Source organism: Cibotium barometz, chromosome 13, assembly GCF_041138505.1.
Source record: "Cibotium barometz isolate CiBa-2024 chromosome 13, ASM4113850v1, whole genome shotgun sequence".
NCBI lineage: Eukaryota > Viridiplantae > Streptophyta > Polypodiopsida > Cyatheales > Cibotiaceae > Cibotium > Cibotium barometz.
This window is the reverse complement of record NC_141058.1, coordinates 34409674-34432278: the sequence shown is the minus strand read 5'-3', so window position 1 is coordinate 34432278 and position 22605 is coordinate 34409674. Positions and strand designations below refer to the sequence as shown.

The window sequence follows — 22605 nt, the reverse complement described above, 5'->3', positions numbered from 1 at the left end:
CAAATCTAAGGCTGCGAGAAGGGGCTGATTGGGACTGTTTCTAGGCTATGTTATGCACTATGAATGAATAAGAATGCTGTGTTTTACCTTCACCAAAGTGGCTGTAGCAAAACAATGAGATGTATGACTGCTGAATTCTGTTGTATGCTGAAAACACAAGGTGGATGAAGCAAAGTTTCTGGCTGAATGCTGAGATGCTGCGTTTTGCTGATGGGAGGCTGTAGGTACAAGCAATGATGCTCCTAGTGCCGTAGGACTGAAACGCTTGCTCCAATTGGTGATGAATGATATGAGATGAAGTGAAGCAATGCTATTTATATGCACTATACTGCTGGTCGGCTGGTTGTGGAACTAGCCGACTGCATAAGTAAAGCTACACGACTTGCATAAATGGTATAATGCTGAAATAAATGGTAAAAATGCCGGAATAAATGTTGTAAAATATGGTAAAAATACTAGATGATATTCCAAGGCTTCTGCAATGGTCTATGTGCGAATGAGATGAATGAAATGTAATATGCAACCATGATCAGATGCAAACCCTAAGGCTTCTACTACCTCTATATGCATGAATGATTCTCTCCAAGTGGATTAAGGGACTTGACTGACTGATTGACTGACTCTCTAAGACTGAGGAATGACCTACGTAGCTCGTGCCTAACATATCCTGGACTACGGATTACAATGGGGTCACTGCATACGACAATTATCAAATCCTAAAGGGTTCTACAGCTTTACAGTGTTGCGCTGATGATGAACCATCTTGTCACCATGCACTACAATGCAGAGTGCATGTGACACTCCGCAATTGTTGATGCTACTTCTTGGCCTTGAATCTCTATTTGGCATTCTGCTTCTAACTTCTCTCATGGGAGAGCCTTCATGAACATATATGCCACAATTTCGTTTGTAGAAACATAGGCCATGCTAATTTCTCCTCCAATGAGCCTCTCCCTAACATAATGATAATGCCCTCAATGTACAAATCCTCCCTATAGTGATGTAAACACACACAACAGGGGTCAAGTCGTGTGCGCGCTTCCGGAGCTCCCCCTGTCACATGTGATTTTCATGTGCTCTCCCCTTCGCGAGCTCTGCCTCCCCCTCCTTCACTCCTCTGCACCCTCCTCCCCCGCGTTGCTGCTATTTGCATCGCCTCTCTGCCTCTTCCATACTTCCTGCCCTTGTTGCGCTGAACCCCCTTTGCCCCCCCTATCCTCACCCCCCAACCCCCCTGCCTGCCTGCCCCCGTTACTCAGCTAACCTGAAACACCCCCTCCCCTCCCTCTCTTTCGCCTCCCTCCTGCCTACCCCGCCAATCCCCCTTCCCCCCTTGTTTCTGCAAACCTTGGATCCCTTTCCTCACAGGATTTTTCAGCGCTTCGGGGCTCCCCTGTTTTCGGCAAAGTTTCGGCTTCATTTTGCTCTTTTCCCTCAGAAGAACTCCATAGCAGTCGCTCCGTCATCCCCAACTGAAAGCCCTCATTGCTTGCATTTCTTTCTCCAAAGTGGATTTTCGCCACGATAGTTGCCTCTCTTGAGGCCTCCACCCTGGTCTGCAAAATTGTTGGTAGCCACCCTGCACGCGGACAGCTCGGGGATCTCTTTCAGGCCAGCCTCATTAGCAAACCTGCGAAGATCACCGATATTTACGCTCTAGGGCACAGATACTACAAGGTGGTATTCGACTCGCCAACAACGTCAGACCGGGTCATGCAGCTGAGTCCCCTTGCACTGCGTACGGCATAAGCCTTCTTTGCACGGTGGCAACATGGCTTCGATCCAGCGTCTGAGTCACTAGCTGGCGTTTCAGGTTTCCCAATGACAGTTTCTTTTCCAAGCCTTAGGAAGGAGTACCTTCCTCTTCTCCCAGTGATTGGTGGAGCCATCCAGAGAGTGATGGAGTCCCCCCCCAACCACTGCTGCCTCGACCCCCGCACAAGCAGCTAGGATTCCATCTCTCTGCATTTGTGTGGCCTCGCCGGAGTCTATACCGCATTGTATATCTCTTCCTAGCCTCCGAGGCGACCTCATACAACAGCGCGTGGAGTATTCAGGCCTCCCAGGCCAATGTTTCATTTGCAGACAGATGGGCCATCTAGCCAGAGCTTGCCCTCAACGGCAAGCAAGGAGACCGCCCCCAGCGGTTCCTCCCCCCATTTCTCATGCTGATCCTCATCAGGGGGCAAGGAGACAAGCAGGCCCTCAGGCAGCAGAGCCCCAGGCCCCAACTTCAGATCATCCAGCTACCGGAGAGTGGCGGACGGCTGGCCGACGCCCGGGCCGCCAGACAACCACCCGAGCCGAGCACCGCCACCGCCACCAGGCTAGCAGATCTCAAGAGGATTCGGTTCTGTCAGAGAACCGTTATGAGCATTTATCTCAGGATTTTCCCGTTGGTGACGTGTCCTCGCCAATCCCAGAGCGGCCCCTCCGGCCCCACCAGTATGGCAACCGATCCCTCGTTGAGATCCCCCCCCCCCCCCCCCCCCCGACCCCTAGTGTTCTGAGAGGCCAACCGGCCTCTCTGAGCCTCCGGTAAGCCATCCCCGTAGCCGTCCTCTCCAATGGATCTCTCCCAACAGCACCCCTCCCCCGCCTCTCCTCCCCTCCACCCTCCCTCACCTCCTCTCCCTGTTTCGTCATCGACTTTACTCGCCACGGTCCCCCCCTGCCCCGCCCTTATCTCCCGAGCTCCCCCCCCCCCCCCCCCCCCCCCCCCCCCGCCTTCTACCTCTCCAGAGCACTCTTGTCGCCCCCCAACAACCCCCGACCCGGAGCGGAGGCAGTCGGCTGGATCCGTCTGTCGCTTGATTCACCGGTTCTCTGAACCGATAGAGATGACCATTCCGCTTCCCTCATGAGGGCTCTTTCGCCACAGTCCCGGGTGGAGCTCCCACTATCCTAGGACAGCCAGTGGATTATAGTTTCTTCCGATGTCTGCCGACGGAAGGGACCACCATTTTCGAGGAGACAGTAGCCCCTGTTCGGGTATGTGTGGTTTTTCACCACTCCAGGCCCTCTACGCTAGATAATGGCACGATGATCTTCTCTTTCCCTTCAGTGCAGCCATGGGACAAAGTGGGATCCCGAGATGGTGGTAGCTGCCATCCAGGGCCAAGCAGTAGCGCTCTCCCAGCACCTCTAGGATCTTTGCATCATCGACATTCTCACCCATTTCTGGCCTTTGGCTAGGATGGAGCTTGGAGGTTCTGTTCATCGAAGCCACGACAAGGAGATGGTAGTCTCCAGCCTGGAGGTGTTGCTTTTTGTCTTCATGCATACTTCTATCGCAGTACCCCTTTCCCCCTCTTATAGATACCTCTATTGTGATAGATGGAGTCCAGAGCATGCATACGCTCAAGCCTCGCGCTCGTACAGAGTGGCGTTACATGGAGGATGAGATTAGTACCCACCTAGCATGCCTTCGACCCCGCACGGATTGTGATTATTCCCCGTCTAAACCCTCGCCCAAGACTCTTCAAGTGGAGGGCAGTTCCGCTAGTGCCACATCACACAGAAACTGATATGCAGATTGTTACATGGAACATTCAGGGTTTAGGGGGGGCTCGGTGCTTTTAGAGACAAGGTGTCCTACGAGGCGAGCTCTAGAGAGCCATGGCTGGGGAACCCATAAACATTTTATTCCTCCAAGAGCATCATTTCTCGGAGGAGCGCACCCGTAGATGCGAGTAGATTCTTCCACAAAGGAGTCACACTTTCTAGTCCCCATCTTCGGCCCGTCTGGGACGCAAGGAGGGGTGTGTATTTCTGTCAGTGAGCAGCTACTACCGGCAGTGTCTGGCTCCAGAGTCATCGTCCCCAAGCGTGCACAGTGGATTACCATTACAATCGGAGAGGATAGCATTGGCTTCCTCAACGTTTACACTCCGAACGCTGCTGCAAGTAGAGCCCTCTTTTGGAGCTCAGTACGGCAGGCCCTCCCTCATGCTGATTTTTGGTGCTTGGGTGGTGACTTCAACATGATAGAGGCAGCAGAGGATAGACTTGGGGGTGGCACGGCCACAGTTTCAGGAGCAGAGTACTCAGCCTGGGAGGAGATGGTTCTTGCAGTCAGGGAGCAGAACCCTTGGCATCTTCCAGAGTTTGGGCGCAGCCCGAGGAGCCTTCGCTTCTTGAGATCAGATAGGAGGAACACCAGCCCCAACCTCTCTAGACTTGATAGATTTTACATGGATGAGTGAGCTTGCAGCCGAGGGGGTATGATTGGTATTTTGGCAAGCACTACATTTTTTGACCAAGTCTCGGTTATTTTATCCTTAGAGGACCCCTAGAGGCATGACAGACAGATGAGCTTGAGGATCCCGGACAGGAATGAGCTCATTGCACCTCACAATGTGGAGGAAGCAGTGGAGAAAGAGCGGACAGCAACAGAGGAGGCTAGAGTTGTGCCTCATTGGCTGCTCCATACTTTACAAGAGAGCAAACTTTCAACTCCACTTGGTAGCAGGACACGGGCTGGTTCATGTAATGCAAGAAAACACACAGATGTTGCTTGCATGAGTACACTTTGTGATGTAGATGAGCCAGATTCATTTGAAGAGGCTCATGAGGATGAGCATTGGATGCAAGCCATGCAAAATGAGATGGATTCTATCCATAAAAACAGCACTTGGGATTTGGTAGACTTGCATGCTGGCAAGAAGCCCATTGACACAAAGTGGATTTACAAGTTAAAAAGAAAGTCTGATGGTACCATTGACAGGTACAAAGCCACGCCAGTGGCCAAAGGATATGCTAAGCAAAAAGGCATTGACTATGATGAGACTTTCACACCCACTTCTCGTATGGCCACAGTTAGATGTGTTGTTGCATTGGCTGCCCATCATGGATGGAAAGTGCATCAATTGGACATAAAATCAGCTTTTCTCAATGGGGATTTGCAGGAAGAAGTGTATGTGAATCAGCCCATTGGTTTTGTGATGCATGGTCATGAAAACAACATATGCAAGCTTCGAAAAGCACTTAATGGTCTCAAACAAGCTCCTCGAGCTTGGTAGAGAAGATGCGTACTTATTTGACCACGCAGCCTGCAGGGATTTTGCAATAGTCCAACGGAGAGCACCCTCTATGTGAAAGAGGATCATGGCACTTTGATTATACTCATTCTTTATGTGGATGACATGTTGCTAACTGGGAATGATATGGATAAAATTTCAGCATTCAAAGCTGAATTGCAATCGTCATTTGAGATAACATATTTGGGATTGCTGCATTATTATTTGGGCATACAATTTGTGGAGACAGATGTTGGGATTTATGTACACCAATCAAAGTACATTCAAAAGTTGTTGCACAAATTCGGGTTTTAAAATTGTAAGCCCATCTCTACTCCGATGGAGCAAGGGCTGAAATTAAGCATGTATGATGTTGGAGAGCCTTTTGATATGAGTGTTTACAACCAAGCAGTGGACTACCTGCCTCGTATATTTATGCAACACACGCCCAGATATTCAGTTTGGGGTTTCCCACTGTAGCAAATTTATGCACAGCCCAGGTACAAAGCATTGACAAGCAGTGAAGCGGATCTTCCACTATCTTCAGGGCACCCTAGATCTTGCGTTGGTATATCCCAGGGGAGGCAGCTTGCAGTTACATGCTTACAATGATTCGGATTGGGCTGGTGACTATGATACACGGCAGTCCACCAGTGGGATTTGTTTTTTTTTTTTGGGCATTCATGCATATCATGGCTGAGTAAAAAGTAGCCCACTATTGCCACATCTACTTGTGAGGCTGAGTACAAGGCAGCCTTTACAGCCACAATAGATTGTGTATGGCTGAGGAGATTGATATCTGATCTTCGTGAGTGTCAGTAGACACCCACCACCATACTCACTGACAGTCAAAGTGCTATAGCAGTGGCACGAAACCCAGTGTTTCATGCACGCACTAAACACATAAAGATTCATTATAACTATGTCAAAGAGAGGATTCATGTAAGGGAGATCACATTATCTTACTGCTCTACACAGGACAATGTTACAGATCTGTTCACGAAGGCATTGCCATGAGAGAAGTTTGAAGCTTTCCGCAAAGCTTTAGGCTTACTCTCCTATAGAGAGTGATCTGCTGCCGACCTTGTACACGTTCACATTGCCACTTCAGGGGAGCTTATTGGCATATATGCTATGAGTAGTGCCACATGTGAACATGGGCTAACCAAGGGCACTTTTCTCCCTTTGGGTTTTTCCCCTTGGATATTAGGTGTGAAAGGATACCACACATATTTTATTGTATTATGATATTGTGGAGTCAACTCACTTTGCTCCACATCTTTGTATCCTATCTACTTTGAGTAGCAATTACCATCTCTCTCACTCTCTTGAGAGCTTGCTGTTGTGTACCATGTGTGTGTGTGTGTGTTCTTTGTTTCTCTGAAACCCTAACTCCCATCACGAAGGTGGTGAGACCTAGACGTAAAAGAAGCAACCAACCTCCCACTCCATCACATCACTGCAAAGAGGCAGCCTAGCCATGCTATTCCCTCAATCAACTTAAGACCGAAGCACAACTACCCCACCCCCCTCTCAGACTCCTAACTAGGATAAGAAAAACATCTTGTCTTTTATAGCATCGAGGCATTACAAAAAAAACTCCAAAAGATATCCAAATTTTCAGATTTTTGGGGACAAACCCGGGTGGAGAAGCCTTGACTCATCCATAGATAAGATCTAGAAGTTGAGGAAGAATCACCCCTTCGAACATATGTTGGTGAAGATCCTTTTTCGGCAATGTTTCCAAGCAATGGATGCTTGGGTCATCCTTTTAGGTTCATGGGCCAAGGCAGAAGACCTGGAGTTTGATGTGTTCGTCGTAGAAGTGTCGATGCAGAACACACATGCCTTGAGACAAGCATCAATGCTCGATCCCGAAGATCCCATGACTTCATGAAAGAAGCATAGGTGACTTCATGAAAGAAGCATGTAGACCTTGTGGTGGTCAAAGCATCATAAGTTGAGGCACCTGTTTTGTTGCACGTGCCTCCTCCTTGAGAAAACAAACCACTGAAAAATCTTATGATCTATTAAACTTCTTATTAGAGAACCATCTGAAGTTTCCGCTCATTTTGTAGATAATGTTCTGCCTCCATGCTTCAGAACTCTCGTAGAAGACCTTTGATGAATGGACTGATAAAGCTGCAGGTTCAGGTCATGTCGTGGAGCATAGGAGAGGGTCCTCTGATGAAGAAAACGCTGCATGTATGCTGGTTACAACATAGGATTTTTCGGTAATCTTCATGAGATAAAATGATGTTTATGGAGTGGTCACAGCATATGAAACACATCATATGATGAGAAGCAGCAGGTCTGAAACACATCTATAAGGGCAACTGCAAAGTGAAGCGGGAGAGTCGGAAAGATGACACATGACAGAGGTGCCTGATCTCAGATGACACAGGCTGCTGCTGCTGCTGAAGAGTCAAGGTGGCGGGAGAGGTGCAGATAAGGCAACCCGTTATGGTGAGAAGCCGAGCATGATGACTCAGAAGCTCCTGTCCTGGACTGCGCTGCCACCCATGGTGTGGAGAAAACACTAAGGAACACTTAGCCGCGCCAGAAAACGTGTTAAAAAACAAGGTGCAACATAGCAAAAGACGTAGGGGTGGTAGGAGTGATGATACGCAGGTTGCTGGTGTTAGCTTATTCAGCATTGAGAGGTTAATGCAGGCAACATAGAGGGTGGCTATGACAGCTAAAAACGCATGCAATATGTGAGGTTCAGATCTTGTGAAGGCGTGCAACTGAACAGAAAACGCAAATTCATGCATGAGAAGAAAAACACAGAGATGGTGTTGTAGAAGAAAAACGCAAGGGGGAAGAAGGTGTTCATGGCGTTGGCAATGAAAGGAGAAGCCTAGCTCTGATACCATGTTGAAAACATGGCCACATCCAGGAGGGTGGAAGGAGAGGTGGAGAGATCAAGCCATGGTGTGTGGAAGCATAGACATGGATCCGGAAGAAAGAAAGAAAGAAAGTTATATTAACACCTTCAAGAGACCCAAAGGCTCTATGAGACCAAAATGATGTGTACACAGTGTCCATGAAATCTCATCGTGGATGAAATAAGAAAAAGCAACAGTAAACTGAAAGCTAAGATCTCGGACTCTGAGATTATACAAAATGAAAAATCTGATCCTACTAGGCCAGGTATAGGATACAATAAGTGATGGGATATATGGGAGAGCTGAATAAAAACAGTGAATCAAGTTATCAACCCTCTATATAAGGCAACGGCCCATCCAGGATGTCCATCATGGGTGATACAAGAAGGTTAGAGAGGTCGATAGTATGTTGTGAGAATGCTCCATACCAAAAAGTATGGCTCAATCCTGATAGGAGCTTTCTACTCCTAGCATATTGTGGAGGCTTTAGGCTTAAGCTCCTGAAGCATCAAGAGATCAATTCCCCCCTACAATCAAGGAGTGGAGCTGATCTTTAACCACATGTCTCCTGTGTCAGGTGGGACACTTCCCACACCCTGGATGTTCCAGCTAGCAGTCTCATCATGGTTACATAGAGGTTTCCCTAAATAGGTGGTCCCCTAATTAGTACAAAGGCATCTATTTAGTCACAAATTTATTGCATTGCAGCTGTAAGGCGAACTCTAAGCATCTCCTAGTTCATTGTACTAATTCGGTTTCAACAAGGAGTTTTCCACCTTCCGCTAACATTAATCAATCATTTCTTCTTGTCTAGTGCCACTCTACAATACTTGGCCAACCATGATACCGTAATCATTCCCAGGCCAGACCTTGGGAACTTTTCATGAGCACTATATGGGATCACTGTAACACTCAATTAAATTATATTCATCTTATCTCTCCTTTTATTAATTCAATCACATCGACCTATTTCTTAGGACACTTAGAATGGAGCTATTATGCTACTCTTAACTGTTGATGTGATTCAATTGGCACCATTTAAATTATGGTACCTGACGGCATAAAAAGGCAGGGATTTGAATGATATCAGCTACCTTCCCCACTGGTTCACACTGAAAACAAGAAGGCTTCAGCATTAGTTTTGAAGAGAAGAAGGTTGAAATCAGTTGATCTACCTAAAGTTTGAAGCCCTTGAAACCATGCAAAAGTGTACAAACATGAAAATGTAATCTATTATCTCGCACCTTAGGGGGGGAACCAACTGATCGTATCCTCCTACCATCATGACAACAATTATCACTTTATTTTATATTTCTTTTTTTTTTGGGGGAAACAATGCTGTCGAGTGAGCACCTAGTGGGGGTTTGAACTGAGGACCTCCCAGTCCCAAGACAAACACTTCACCACTTGAGCTACCACCTCATTGGCGAGCTTATGTATTTCTAGGTGCAACCATTTAAAGACTCAGGAAATGAAACGTAAGCTCGGTGATTTAAACAAAACCATGACTACGTTTCATTTCCTGAGTCTTTAAATGGTTGCACCTAGAAATACATAAGCTCGCCAATGAGGTGGTAGCTCAAGTGGTGAAGTGTTTGTCTTGGGACCGGGAGGTCCTCAGTTCAAACCCCCACTAGGTGCTCACTCGACAGCATTGTCTACGGGCAGAAAAAAGCGCCTATGGGCAGTGAAAAAACAGTAACTATGGGAGTATCTTGGGCCTAAGGCCAGTGCTCATTCTATCAAAAAACACAATTAGGCGCGCATGTGTCTTATCACTATCCATTTAAAGAAAAAAATCCCTTTCCCCCCAACACCCCCCCCCCCCACACACACACACACAGCACAAAGCTATCTCCACACAGCAGCTTCTTGATTTTCTTCAAGCTAGTGCTTCTTAACCCCAAGAAAAACTCTCTTACCCACCAATCAACTTGCACTTGGAATGGTAACTAGTTAGGGTGTAGGTTATATATACATCTCCCACAAACAACACTTGATCACCCAGGTGAATAGAACCCTTCTTGCATTCACCCATGGATCCACCACATGATATGATCCCAAAGGCATCTGTCTGTGCAATAGAAATTGAGATCGCAGCTCTAACCAAAAGTTCTCCAAAAGCATACATTGGCCATACATGTCTTGGTCTTTAAACATGGTCCAAATACCCTTCAGATGTACCTTTAACAACTTGCAAGAGTTTACTAATGTATTATTGTAGCTTTTAAAACCACACCAAATCAGCTCTTATTCCTTGGAAATCAAGCTCTAATACAATGGCTATTCACTCTTCCAGATTCAATCTTCATATACAAACACTATACTTGCAACACCCATAAGAATATGCACACATGCACTCTAATCATCATCTGGACTTCATGGTTTTTATTTCCACATGCACCCCATCCCTCTTTTGAGAAAATCGCAGCACATAAGTGAATTGTAAGCAGGCCATAAGGACGAATACAGACCAAACTGAAGGAAATCCAGACGGAAAATGCAAAGTGACGAATGGAAGAACGGACAGAACTGTTCCAAGAAGAACAGGACAGCCAGACAGTGGAACGGAATTGGGCAGAAAGCACTAAGAGCACAGTGAGGTAAGGAGTGAGCATTCAGCCATATAACAGTCAAGTAAATACTCGTTTTGGGGGGGAGGGAGGGGGTGGGCGGCACGCGGGGGGATGATTGTTCAGTTTTCCATCATCTACACCATCCAAAGTTCAATTTGAATGTGTTTTAACACTTCCACAAGGCTTACCTAGCATTGGTATCAAAGCATGTTTTCTCTTTACTATTTGACAAAGGTACTAGAGGAGCTACAGCCAAATTTCAGCCGCATAACCTTCTGTGTCTCACATGCATGCACATGGACATGCTCATCCCAGGGCTAATCCCTGAAGGGCAGTAGAAAAACAGATGAATTAGGGCATGAGCAGGGTACAGCGGATCCCAGAAGGCATCTTATGAGTGCAGGATCTAGTCGGCAGGGTACTGAAGGTACTACACGGCTGGTCGGCAACAGGCATAATATTGTGTGTATTTTTCTGCTGGCCGGCAGCAGTCGGCCAGCCTAGGGTGGTGTCCCAAGGCCTATTTAAAGGCTCAACCAAAGAACTTGTTCAGTCGTGTAGGGACTGGTGTTAGCAGTCATCTCCTGTCTGTATATTACACCAGGGCCTCTGTTGTGGGTGTGCCCGCCCAGTTTTGGTGTTCCCCCATTTTTCCTCACTCTCCATGCATTTTTCCTATTTTTCTGGGTGTGGGAGGGCTGTCGGCTGTTTCTTTTTGCTGGCCGACTGGTTGATGCTACCCGACTTGTCATCTGCAGACCTGGCCGACTGTTGGGACCTGGCCGACCAGGGTTTTGCTGGTCGTGAGTATATGGCTGCTGTCGGCCTGTTCTGGACTGGCCGACCAGCAGCCTGGGGCCATATAAAATGGCCCCTTGCTCCCCACACTCTCCGTTGTGTATTCCAGGATTTTCTTATGTGTCTATAGCAGAGTTACACAGCTTCTCTCTCTCTCATCTGTGTTTTGCTCTCTACAGCAGTTGTCTTCATTTTCGCTCTGCATTCTAACATGGTATCAGAGCCCCAGGTGGCTTGAAGCTTGGAGACAGTGAGACGTCGAGGGTTTGCTGATTTGAGGTGCTGATTGGAGATTGCTTGCGCTATTCAGGACTTGGAGATTGGGTAGAAGGTGGCCATCACCGTTGGACAGCCACCTTGCATATTATTTGCAGCCTCTTCTTCTTTTTTCCCAGCCACCCTCCCTTCACAAGACAGTTGGATGGGAACAACTACGGCATATGGAAGGTAATGATGGAATCCGCTTTGGAGTCTTATGACTTGGCTGATTTCATTGTTGTTGGTGTTCCTCCACAGCCGGAGTTGGAAGACAGGGAGTTACCGTGTATACGGAAGCAATGGGAGGCTCAGGCACACTTATGGGATCGTGTCAATGCCCGCGTCCGTTCTTTCATCTTCCTAAATTGCACACCATAGGTGATCAATCATATAAAGCATATGATGCTAGCCAGAGGGATTTGGCAACATTTGGCTTCTCTGTACAACCAGGTATCACCCATGAAGAGGATCTCCTTGGAAGTTCAGATACGGGTGATGAATCCTGCAAAGTCGTCAACAATGCGGGAGCACATCAACAAGTTCTCCCATGATTCTGTGGAGAGCTGACCAATCTAAAGGTTCTTCAAGCAGGGAAAGAGATATATCTTAAGAGGACATGGCCATTATGCTGTCCATTTGCCCTCTCAGTACTCAGCATTTTACTCCTCTTTAATCACCAGTGGCAGGCTCAGCACCATCACTTGGGAGGAGCTTGTGCCAATGGTCTTGGACCAAGAAGAGCGTTTTACGAACCCTCCACACGGGAGAGGTTCTGAGGCCTTGACTGGCCAACGGTCGAAAGGCCGTAACAACAACAAGGGCAAAGCGAAGTCTTCGTCAGAGAAGTCTTCTAAGAAGAAGCCCGATTCATACTGTGATAAACTGAAGGCCGAGCGGACCTATAGCGATTGTGGCGAGAAAGACCACTATTGGAGGAAGTGTCCCAAGCGGAATACCGAGAAGAGTGCTGATTCTTCAACTTCAGCTACTACAAAGACTCCAGCTTTTGTGCACTTGGAGATTTTGGACACAAATGCTTCATTTTCTTCGGGCAAGGAGGTAGTTGGCTCCACCGCCAGGAATACTCGGGAGTGGATTCTTGATAGTGGTGCTTCCAGGCACATGACTCCTTCCCGTTAGTTCTTACAGGATCTGAAACGACTTTCAGGTCACATTTTCATTGGCGACAATTCCACTATACCGATTCATAGTGACGGCCAAATGGAGATCATTCCCAAAGGCAAGAGGGGAGAAGCATTCCTCTCGTGTTCTTTACGTCCTCGCACTTGGTTTTCATCTATTGTAAGTACACGAGGTGTGCAAGACTGGCTTCCGGGTGTGTAGATTGAGGAGCATTCTATTGCTCTATGGGACAAAGAAACAAGCCAGGTTATTTAGGAAGGCGGAGTGGAGAACGGTATCTACAAACTCTCAGCACTCTCCTCTCTTACAAGCACTCAAATCGATAACTTGTGGCACTTTCAGTTTGGCCACTTGAATGTGGATTAACTGCGGCGAGCTTTCTGGGACCATATGGCGGTTGGCTTGCAAGATGTTGGCAACAGGCAGGGACACTGTAGTTCTTGCATTCGTGGTAAGCAACACAGGGAATCTTTTCCAAAGCAAGCTTCTAGGCGGGCTTCGAAACCTTTGGAGTTGGTACACATGTGTGGACCTATGCAGACCCCATCCTTGGGAGGTTCTTTGTATTTTATGCTTCTTGTTAATGATTATAGTAGATTCACATGGGTTTATTTCCTTCCCAGAAGGACCAAGCTTTTGCTCGGTTCAAGGAGTGGCATGTGATGGTGGAGAAAGAGTCTGGCTTGCAGATAAAGACTCTTCGGGCTAACAAAGGAGGAGAGTTTTCTTCCAATGCATTTGTGCGGTTTTGTGCGGAACATGGCATCAAGCGGGAGCTGGCCAATACAGGTTCGCTTTTAGAGAATGGTGTAGTTGAGCGTATGAACCGGCCTGTGGTGGAGATGGCAAGGACGATGTTGCAGCATCGTGATCTTCCTCGTCCGCTTTGGCGAGAGGCTGTGGCTGCGGCTGTCCATATCCTCAACCGATCTCCGACGACTTCAGTACCAAACATGACTCCCTTTGAGTCTTATTTTGGCAGGAAACCAAATGTCTTCCATTTCCGTGTGTTTGGGAGTGATGCCTATGTTCACATTCCAAAGAAGCAGAGGGGGAAGCTTGACTCGAAGTCCCAAAAGCTTGTCTTTGTGGGATATAACTCTCTTTCCAAAGGATACAGGTTGTATGACCCGGAGCAGAATGAGGTTGTTGTCAACAGAGATGATGTTTTTGATTGTTCTAGCTTTCACTATCGATGAGCCGCCACTTCTTGGAGACCCTGATGAGTCTGATGATGATTCCCAATCAATTGTTCCAGCTGGACAGCCTCAGTCAATTGAGGAGGCCGAGGCCGCGGCGGCTGGAGATGAGCCCCCGCAGCAGCAGGAGGCTCCGCATTCTGTTCAAGTACCCAGGTGGTTGTTAGACACCCTTCGCGAGTCAGGTGTTACAGAGCTTCCCTCTAAGTGGACCACAGAGGTGTCAGAATATGCAGCGGAGTTGATGACAAAATCTGAGAACACAAGAGCAAGTGCACTGCAGAAAAAAAAAACAGCAATGGAGAGGGAGAGGGAGAGGGAGAGAGAGAGGCATGTAACTCTGCTATATACACAAGATAAAATCCCGAAACAAGATACAAAGAAGTGGGGGGCCATGGGGCCATTTTATATGGCCCCATATATGCAGTCGGCCTGTAGAAGGGGCAGCCGACAGCCTGTGTAGACACCCAACCAGCCTCAGCTCCAGTCAGCCAGCCCTAGATGGACAGCCCTCACACGTGTGGAGTCGGCCAGCAGGTGGACCACGTCGGCCAGCAACTGATGTAGCCGATTGGCACAGGGCAGCCTCCCACAGCAGAAAAATAGGGAAAAACATGGAGAGTGGGAAAAAATGAGAAAACACCTAACCCGGGCGGGCAAACTTGATGCACTCACAACAGATGAAAACCAAGTGATGGCATATACAACACCTGGGAGGAATGCTTCCCCCCTCTGCCATCGAGAACCATCTCCGACCTGCCCTCACTATGAACTCGGATAGTGGATGTATCCCCAGTAAGAATGTGACCAGAATACCTGCAGAGATCCTGTAAAGCCGAATGGGAAGGAGCCATGTGGCTGGAAGCACCACTGTCTAGAATCCACTCCCGAGTTTCCGCAGCAGAGAGTCCTCCAACCTCCTCCCTGCCTGAAGAAAATGAAACATCGGTGTTCATCACCTCCAAGTGCACAAAAGCTGGGGTCTTCACAGTTGCTGCTGAGGATTCTGCACCCTTCTCGGTGTTCCGCTTGGGACACTGCCTCCAATAGTGGCCTTTCTCGCCACAATCATTACAGGTCCTCTCTGCCTTCAGTTTCTCGCGGTCTGTGTCGGAATTCTTCTCAAAAGACTTCTCGGGTGAAGCCTTCCCATTGCCCTTGTTACGGCCTTTCGACCGTTGGCCAGTTAAGGCCTCCGAACCTCCGCCCTATGCAGGGTTCCAGAATCTTTCCTCCTGGTCCAAGACCATGGGCTCAAGCTCCTCCCATGTAATGGTGCTAAGCCTCCCACTGGTAATCAAAGAAGAGTAGAAAGCTGAGTACTCAGAAGGTAAATGCGACAGCAACGTTATGGCCCTATCCTCTGACGATATCTCCTTCCCAGCCTGAAGTGAAAGAGTGCACAGAGCGGAAGCAAAGTGGCACTAGAATGTGCTGAACAAAGAGTGCAAGAGAGAGAGAGACGGAGAGAACTATGCTGAATATACTGAAGCAAAACAGTCCCAAAGCAAGAGACACTACAAGTCTCATAAGTGAGGAAGCAAAATATGTACAAGATTGAATGAACAATGAGAGGCCAGCACCCACTATTTATAGTAGAGGTAAGCTGGCCGACTGGAACTGCAAAACAGGCCGACTGGAGCTACTAGACAGGCCGAATGGAAAATGCCAGAAAAGCTGGGAAAAATCCCAGAAAAATACTAAAAAAAGGGGTGGCCAGCCCACAAGCAAGGGCCATGTAAAAGGGACCAAATGGACACCATAAAAGAGCAGAATCTGGGGATGAATGTGCTAACACCCCCTCTTAGCACCAGATGCTGAACAAACTCCGAGAATCCGAAGATGAGGAGCCAAGGAAGCCTGAGAAACTGGCTTGGTGAACAAATCTACAGCATTCTCCGCGGAAGGACAATACTCCAAACGCAAATCTCCAGCAAGAACCCGTTCACGAACATAGTGATACTGAATCTCAATGTGTTTCGTACGAGCGTGAAACACACGGTTCTTGGTGATGGTGATGCAACTCTGATTGTCACACCAAAGAAGAGTAGATCCGATAGGAGGACAACCGAGCTCCTCCAATAATCTCTGCAGCCATATCACCTCACATGCAGCATAACAAACTGCACGGTACTCCGCCTCGGTAGAGGAAAGCGCCACAGTAGGCTACTTTTTACTGCTCCAAGAAATGGCTCCAGACCCAAGTGAAAAAACACAACCGGTGGTCGAACGCCGTGTATTTAGATCTCTAGCCCAATCTGAGTCAGACCATCCAACAAGAGTGCGTCCTTGGCCATAAAAGATGCCAAAATCCAGAGTGCCACGCAAGTACCAAAGAACTCTGAGAGCACACCGCCAATGCTGCTGACGGGATTTGGATGAGAAGGAACTCAATAAACTGACTGCGAAGCATATGTCCAATCGGGAGTAGGTCAACCATACTAAACAACCAACGAGAACCCGATATTGTCACTGATCAATCCTGGAGAAGCATCAAGTGAAGAAAGCTTCTCACCAATATCCATAGGAGAAGATACTGGTTTGCACCCAGTCATCTAAAATTTGTCGAGAATCTACCGAGTGTCCTTCTGCTGAGAGAAGAAAATGCCCTTCGAGGTCTGCCAAATCTCAAAGCCAGATCTATCATCTCAAACTCTGTCTTCAAAGCATCCATAACATAACAGATCCGCACAGAATAAGAACCTGTAAAGATGAGGTCATCAACATAGACCACAATGATAACAACCAACCTCCTCTCAAGGAGGATATAAAGGTTCGAATCTGCGTGAGAACGGCGCAGGCCGAGCTTTTGAAAAAACTCATCAATCCGCTGGTACCAAGCCCACGGAGCCTGCTTTAGACCATATAAAGCCTTCTTCAGCCGGTACACATGATCCTATTTGCCCGGAACAACAAATCCTGGCGGCTGATCAATATAAACCTCCTGTGTAAGCTCTCCATTCAAGAAAGCCAACTTGACGTCCATCTGGAAAACGGGCCATCTATGATGTCCTGCAAGTGCAAGATTGGTGCGAATTTTAGTCATCCGGGCCATCGGAGCGAAGGTCTCATCGAAGTCGACACCGAGGCGCTGAGCATAACCCTTGGCAACCAACCTTGCCTTGTGCTTGTCCAAGCTGCCATCAGCTCGGAACATCCAACGCACACCAATCACCTTACGCTGCAGTGACCAAGGCACCAAAATCCAAGTGCCATTCCGTTCGATAGCATCCACCTCTGCATGCATAGCACGATGCCAAGGCTCATGTGAAAGAGCCTCGTCTACAGAAGTGGGATCAGAAGGACCATTAATGATAGTAGACATAAGAGCATAATTAACAAACATGTTGCCCTCATGAATTTGTTTCCCTGTAGTAACTCTAGAAGAACGCCAGAGAGAACCAGGCGGGGGAGCAGAAGGAAGCTCACGTAACCCAGAATCACGAACTGTCTGATAATACCAACCAAGTACAAATCTGCTCGAATTGCCGGAGGAGGAGGAGGAGGCGGAGACGGAGGTGACGGAAGAAGAAGCTCACCACCCCCCTCTGAAGATGTAGGAGTCTCGTCAAACCACATCACGGCTCACAACAACTTTACCGGCCTAAGGATCATAAAGACGATATGCCTTGGACACAGTGCTGTATCCGAGAAAAGTCATGCACTGAGAGTTCGAGTCCAACTTGGAGCGATGCTCCTTAGGCACATGAACATACGTCGTACACCCAAATATCCGGAAATGAACAACAGAGGGCTTCTCACCATGGAAAGTCTCATATGGAGTTTTATCAGGAAGAGCAGCAATAGGAGACCTGTTCTGAATGTAGACAGCAGTGGAAGCCGCCTCAGCCCAGAAACGTCGAGGTAATGAAGAATGCTCAAGCATAGCACGGGCCATCTCCATAATGGTCCTATTCTTCCTCTCGGCAACTCCATTCTGTGATGGAGTATATGATGTAATAAGCTGTCTCCGAATCTCATGTGTCTTGCAATATTGCTTAAACTCCTAGGATGTGTAAACTCACCCCCTCCATTGGTCCTGAGAGCCTTGACAGAGTGACCGGTCTCTTTTTCCACCTCAGCTCTCCAATCACAGAAGTGCTGAGAAGTCTCATCCTCCTTGGTCTTCAAAAAGAAAACCCAAGTATATCTGGTAAAATCATCCACCATCACAAGCATGTACAACGCCTTACTCAAAGACGCGGTACTCATAGGACCACATAAGTCTGCATGAATGAGAGCAAGTGATGTCGAAGATCTGTGTGTCGCCTCCTTCGGAAAGGCGGCTCGGTGTTGCTTCCCCTGTAACAAGAGGAACATGTAGAAGACGGAGCCTTGATGGTCGGTAATCCATCAACCAACCCATCCTTCGAAGCTCGCTACAGAAGCTCATAGCTCAAATGGCCAAACCGAGCATGCCAAAGAGCAGAAGAAGCACCAGAAGAAAGCAGAGCGGCCAACTTGTAGAGACCACTATCTTGGACTCCCTGAGCCAAGATGCTACCAGTCGCCTTATCACGAATAGGAATCTCATAACGAGAAAAGATCACCTCTGCACCCTGAGCTGTAAGACTGACAAAAAGTTAAAAGCCAAATCTGGAATATATAGAACGTCAGAGAAGTACCTCTTGTCCTCATTAGAACAGAAGATGGGGATAGTGCCATGTCCATGCACTGGCACAGAAGAAGAATCACCCAGAGTGACCTCGCCTGATCTGGCAGCAGTGAAGTCCTCGAACCAATCTCGATGGGGTGTCATATGAGCAGTAAACCGCTATCAACAATCCAAGACCGTGACTAAGAAGTCACAAAAGCAAGTATACGTCGAGTACCTACTAAGAGAAGAATGCCATCATCCTTCTTGGGTTGAGACACCGCCGTTGAGGAAGAGTTCTTTGCTACTTCATCACACTTCTTCTTGTGACATTGGGGTGACTTGTGACCCTTCTTGCCACAATAATGACATTCAATGTCCTTATTCTTTGAAGATCTGTTGTCTTTATCCTTGTCGGAATCCTTGGAGTTCTTGTCAGAACCCCCTTTTCCTTTTTTTTGTTGATTCTTCCCTTTATCTCGCGCTGCCAAAGCTCCAACAGGGCCACCAGAGGTGCCAGTCCGCTCCTCAAAGCGAGACTCAATCTGCATAACGAAGGGGAGAACTTCCTCCCAAGTAACTGGAACAGGACGAGGAGAAGAAACACGAGACTGAAAGTATGCATCAAACCTCTCTGGAAGTTTGGAGCCATGTCCTCTATGGAGATGTCCGTGCCGCAAACAGCAAGCTTGTCCCGGAGATCTTTCATCTTCGAGATGAAAGCAAATAAAGATGGAAAGGCAGAAACTGATAAGTTCATAAGTTGCTTTTCCAACACCAAAATCCGACCCGGAGACTTAATCTCATAGAGATCTGCAAAAGCCTTCCAAACTTCATGTGCACCATCTGTTGTACGCACATGAGAGAGAACAGAATCCTGACACTTCAACATCAGAAAGGAGAAAATGCGTCGATCGTTCGACTGCCAAAAATATCAATCTGTGCCTGAGTCACACCACCGAAAGCAAGGGTGGGAGGGGTGGCATTGGCCGGTGTAACAAGCCAATCCCAAAGATCCACGCCACGCAAGGCCGATTTCACCTTCACCTTCCATAGGGTGTAGTTGGAACCATCCAACTTGGCAGACTCAACAAACATATGAAGAGAAGTGGGTGCGGCCATCACAAAAGCTTGGGCTCAATCTCAAGAAAAAAATGCACAAACTCTAAAGTAGAAGTGTCCTCCACAGGTACCAAAAGTGCCACCAAAGCCTGAAACACCACAGATCCCCTCTGCAAAGGGGAAATCCCACTGGAGAGGAAAACGCAGCACACAGAAGGCTGCTATCCTGAAAAAACAGGCCGCCTATGTCCAATCTCCACGTGGAAAAGAAAACGCTGATCAAAGAGTACCTGATGGCAATGTCGTTGAAGCCAAACTGTAGGCAAAAAGACCAGCAGCGGGTGCTGTCTAGAAAACGCAGCAGCAAAGGGCTGCAAATCTGAGAGAAAACGCAGAGGAGAGGTTGCTGAAAACAGTGCTGAATCTGGGGCAGCAAAGAGGTTGCTAAACCGGGAGCGAGGATACCATGAAAGAGTGCACAGAGCGGAAGCAGAGTGGCACTAGAATGTGCTGAACAGAGAGTGCAAGAGAGAGATATGGAGAGAACTACGCTGAATATACTAAAGCAAAACAGTCCAAAGCAAGAGACACTACAAGTCTCATAAGTGAGGGAGCAAAATATGTACAAGATTGAATGAACAATGAGAGGCCAGCACCCACTATTTATAGTAGAGGTAAGCTGGCCGACTGGAGCTGCAAAACAGGCCGACTGGAGCTACTGGATGGGCTGATTGGAAAATGCCAGAAAAGCTGGGAAAAATCCCAAAAAAATACTAAAAAAAGGGGTGGCCAGCCCACAAGCAAGGGCCATGCAAAAGGGACCAAATGGGCACCATAAAAGAGCAGAATCTAGGGATGAATGTGCTAACATGAAGAACTTCCTACTGAAGAGCCTGCAGCTTGTTATGCTTGATATGATTGATTACCTGCGGTGTGCAATTGAGGAAAATGAAGGAACGGACCCTAGCATTGACACGATCCCACAACTGTGTTTGTGCCTCGCGTTCCTTCCATATCAAGGGTAACTCCCCTTCCTCTACCTCCGGCCGTGGAACCCCAACAACAATGAAATCAGCAAGGTCATAAGACTCTAGAACAGATTCCATCATTACCTTCCAGATGCCGTAGTTATTCCTGTCCAACTGACAGTCCACTGTGAACGTGGGGAGTGTCGGGATCATCACATGCCTCTCAACCATCTCAAGTAAATCTGCCATTGTGGGGATGTAACTGAAAAGGGTGGATGGGTGGGAAAAAGAAGAACTTAAACCTACAAGTGGCTTTCCAGCAAATCAGCCCGCCTTCCTCTTGCTTCTCCTCTTCCCGAACAGTCCAAAACAGTCCACCAATCAGTAACACAAGAGGACCCCTCTTGCTCACACAATTCCCAAGATCTATCAAGAGCCTAGAGCTCTGAAGACTGATACCATGTCAGAATATGCAGCGGAGATGATGACAAATTCTGAGAACACAACACTGCAGAAAAAAAAAACAGCAATGGAGAGGGAGAGAGAGAGGCATGTAACTCTGCTATATACACAAGATAAAATGCCGAAACAAGATACAAAGAAGTGGGGGGCCATGGGGCCATTTTATATGGCTCCATATGTGGGGTCGACCTGTAGAAGGGGCAGCCGACAGCCTGTGTAGACACCCGACCAGCCTCAGCTCCAGTCGGCCAGCCCCAGATGGACAGCCCTCACACGTGTGGAGTCGGCCAACAGGTGGCGGCCAACAAGTGGACCACGACGGCATATAGCCGACATGCACAGGGTAGCCTCCCACAACAGAAAAATAGGGAAAAATATGGAGAGTGGGCAAAAATGAGAAAACACCTAATCCAGGCGGGCACACCCACAACAGAGGCCCTAGTGTATATGTACAGACAAGAGATGACTTCTAACAAGAGGACGGACCTCGAAGATCGCATAGAGTTCATGACAAAAGTCATTTAGCGGAGCTCTTACAAGTAAACTATGCTTTGATGTCTCGTATTATGCCGGACAAAGAGCCCACTTCCGTAAAGGAAGCCCTTTCACAGGATACTTGGAGGAAAGCCATGCAGCCTTGCAGGTGGAACTGGATGCCATAGAGAAGAATAAAACTTGGGAGTTGGTTCTAAGGCTGTCAAAACGGTCAGTCATTGGCGTCAAGTGGGTCTTTAAGACCAAGTATACTTTAGATGGGTCGGTGGACAAACACAAAGCCAGACTTGTGGCTAAGGGTTATGCTCAACGGCCTAGCATCGACTATGAGGATACCTTTGCACCGATAGCGAGGATGACCACGATTCGGACCGTTCTTGCCCTTGTCTCTTCTTAGTGGTGGCCCGTATATCATATGGATGTGAAATCCGCGTTCCTTAATGGTGACTTGCAGGAGGAGGTGTATGTTGAGTAGCCTCCAGGCTTTGAGGTTCCAAGATCGAAGGGTATGGTTTACAGGAGGTTGCGGAAGGCCTTGTATGGTCTTAAGCAAGCTCCCAAGGCTTGGAATCAGAAGATTGATTCCTTCTTTCTACGGACTAGATTTCGGAGATCAGTTGCAAATCCTAACTTATATCTCTTTCGAGAATGCGGTTTGGTCACGTTGATCATCCTTTAAGTGGATGACCTCATTCTCACTAGCAGTCATGTGGAGCACATTGCAGTGACGAAGGCTGCCTTGTCAAAGGAATTTGAGATGAGTGACTTAGGCTTACTCCACTTCTTCTTGGGATTGGAGATCTGGCAGACCCAGAGGGGGTTCTTTATCTCTCAGCAACGGTATGTCCATGAGTTGCTTGAGGCCTTTGGGATGGAGAATTGCAAGCCTATCACGTCACCGATGGACCCGAACACGAAGCTTACAGTGAATGATCCTTGTGAGCCGGTTGATGCCTCTCTGTATCAGAAGTTGGTTGGTTCATTGATCTGGTTGCTGAACACCAGATTGGATTTGAGCTTTCCTATGGGACTGTTGAGCTCATTCATGCAGACACCTTTGAAGTCTCATTGGGATGCAGGATTGCGGATCTTGCGGTATCTGCAAGGTACAAAGGATCTTGGACTCTTCTACGACACTGGAGGT

At 47.8% G+C, this 22605-nt stretch overlaps 1 protein-coding gene across 4 annotated transcripts in view; it reads right to left on the bottom strand.

The window, feature by feature from the left end:
- Nucleotides 1-22605, bottom strand: part of LOC147632631 (2-dehydro-3-deoxyphosphooctonate aldolase-like) — a 128000-nt gene that overhangs the window by 85251 nt on the left and 20144 nt on the right. For 3 of the 4 annotated variants that reach the window (XM_086807433.1, XM_086807435.1, XM_086807432.1), the window contains one exon: nucleotides 8959-9018. The exons of the other annotated variant lie outside the window; for it this stretch is intronic. In XM_086807433.1, the coding sequence (XP_086663559.1) occupies nucleotides 8959-9018 (60 nt within the window). The remainder of the gene's footprint in view (nucleotides 1-8958; nucleotides 9019-22605) is intronic. 4 annotated transcript variants of the gene reach the window in all.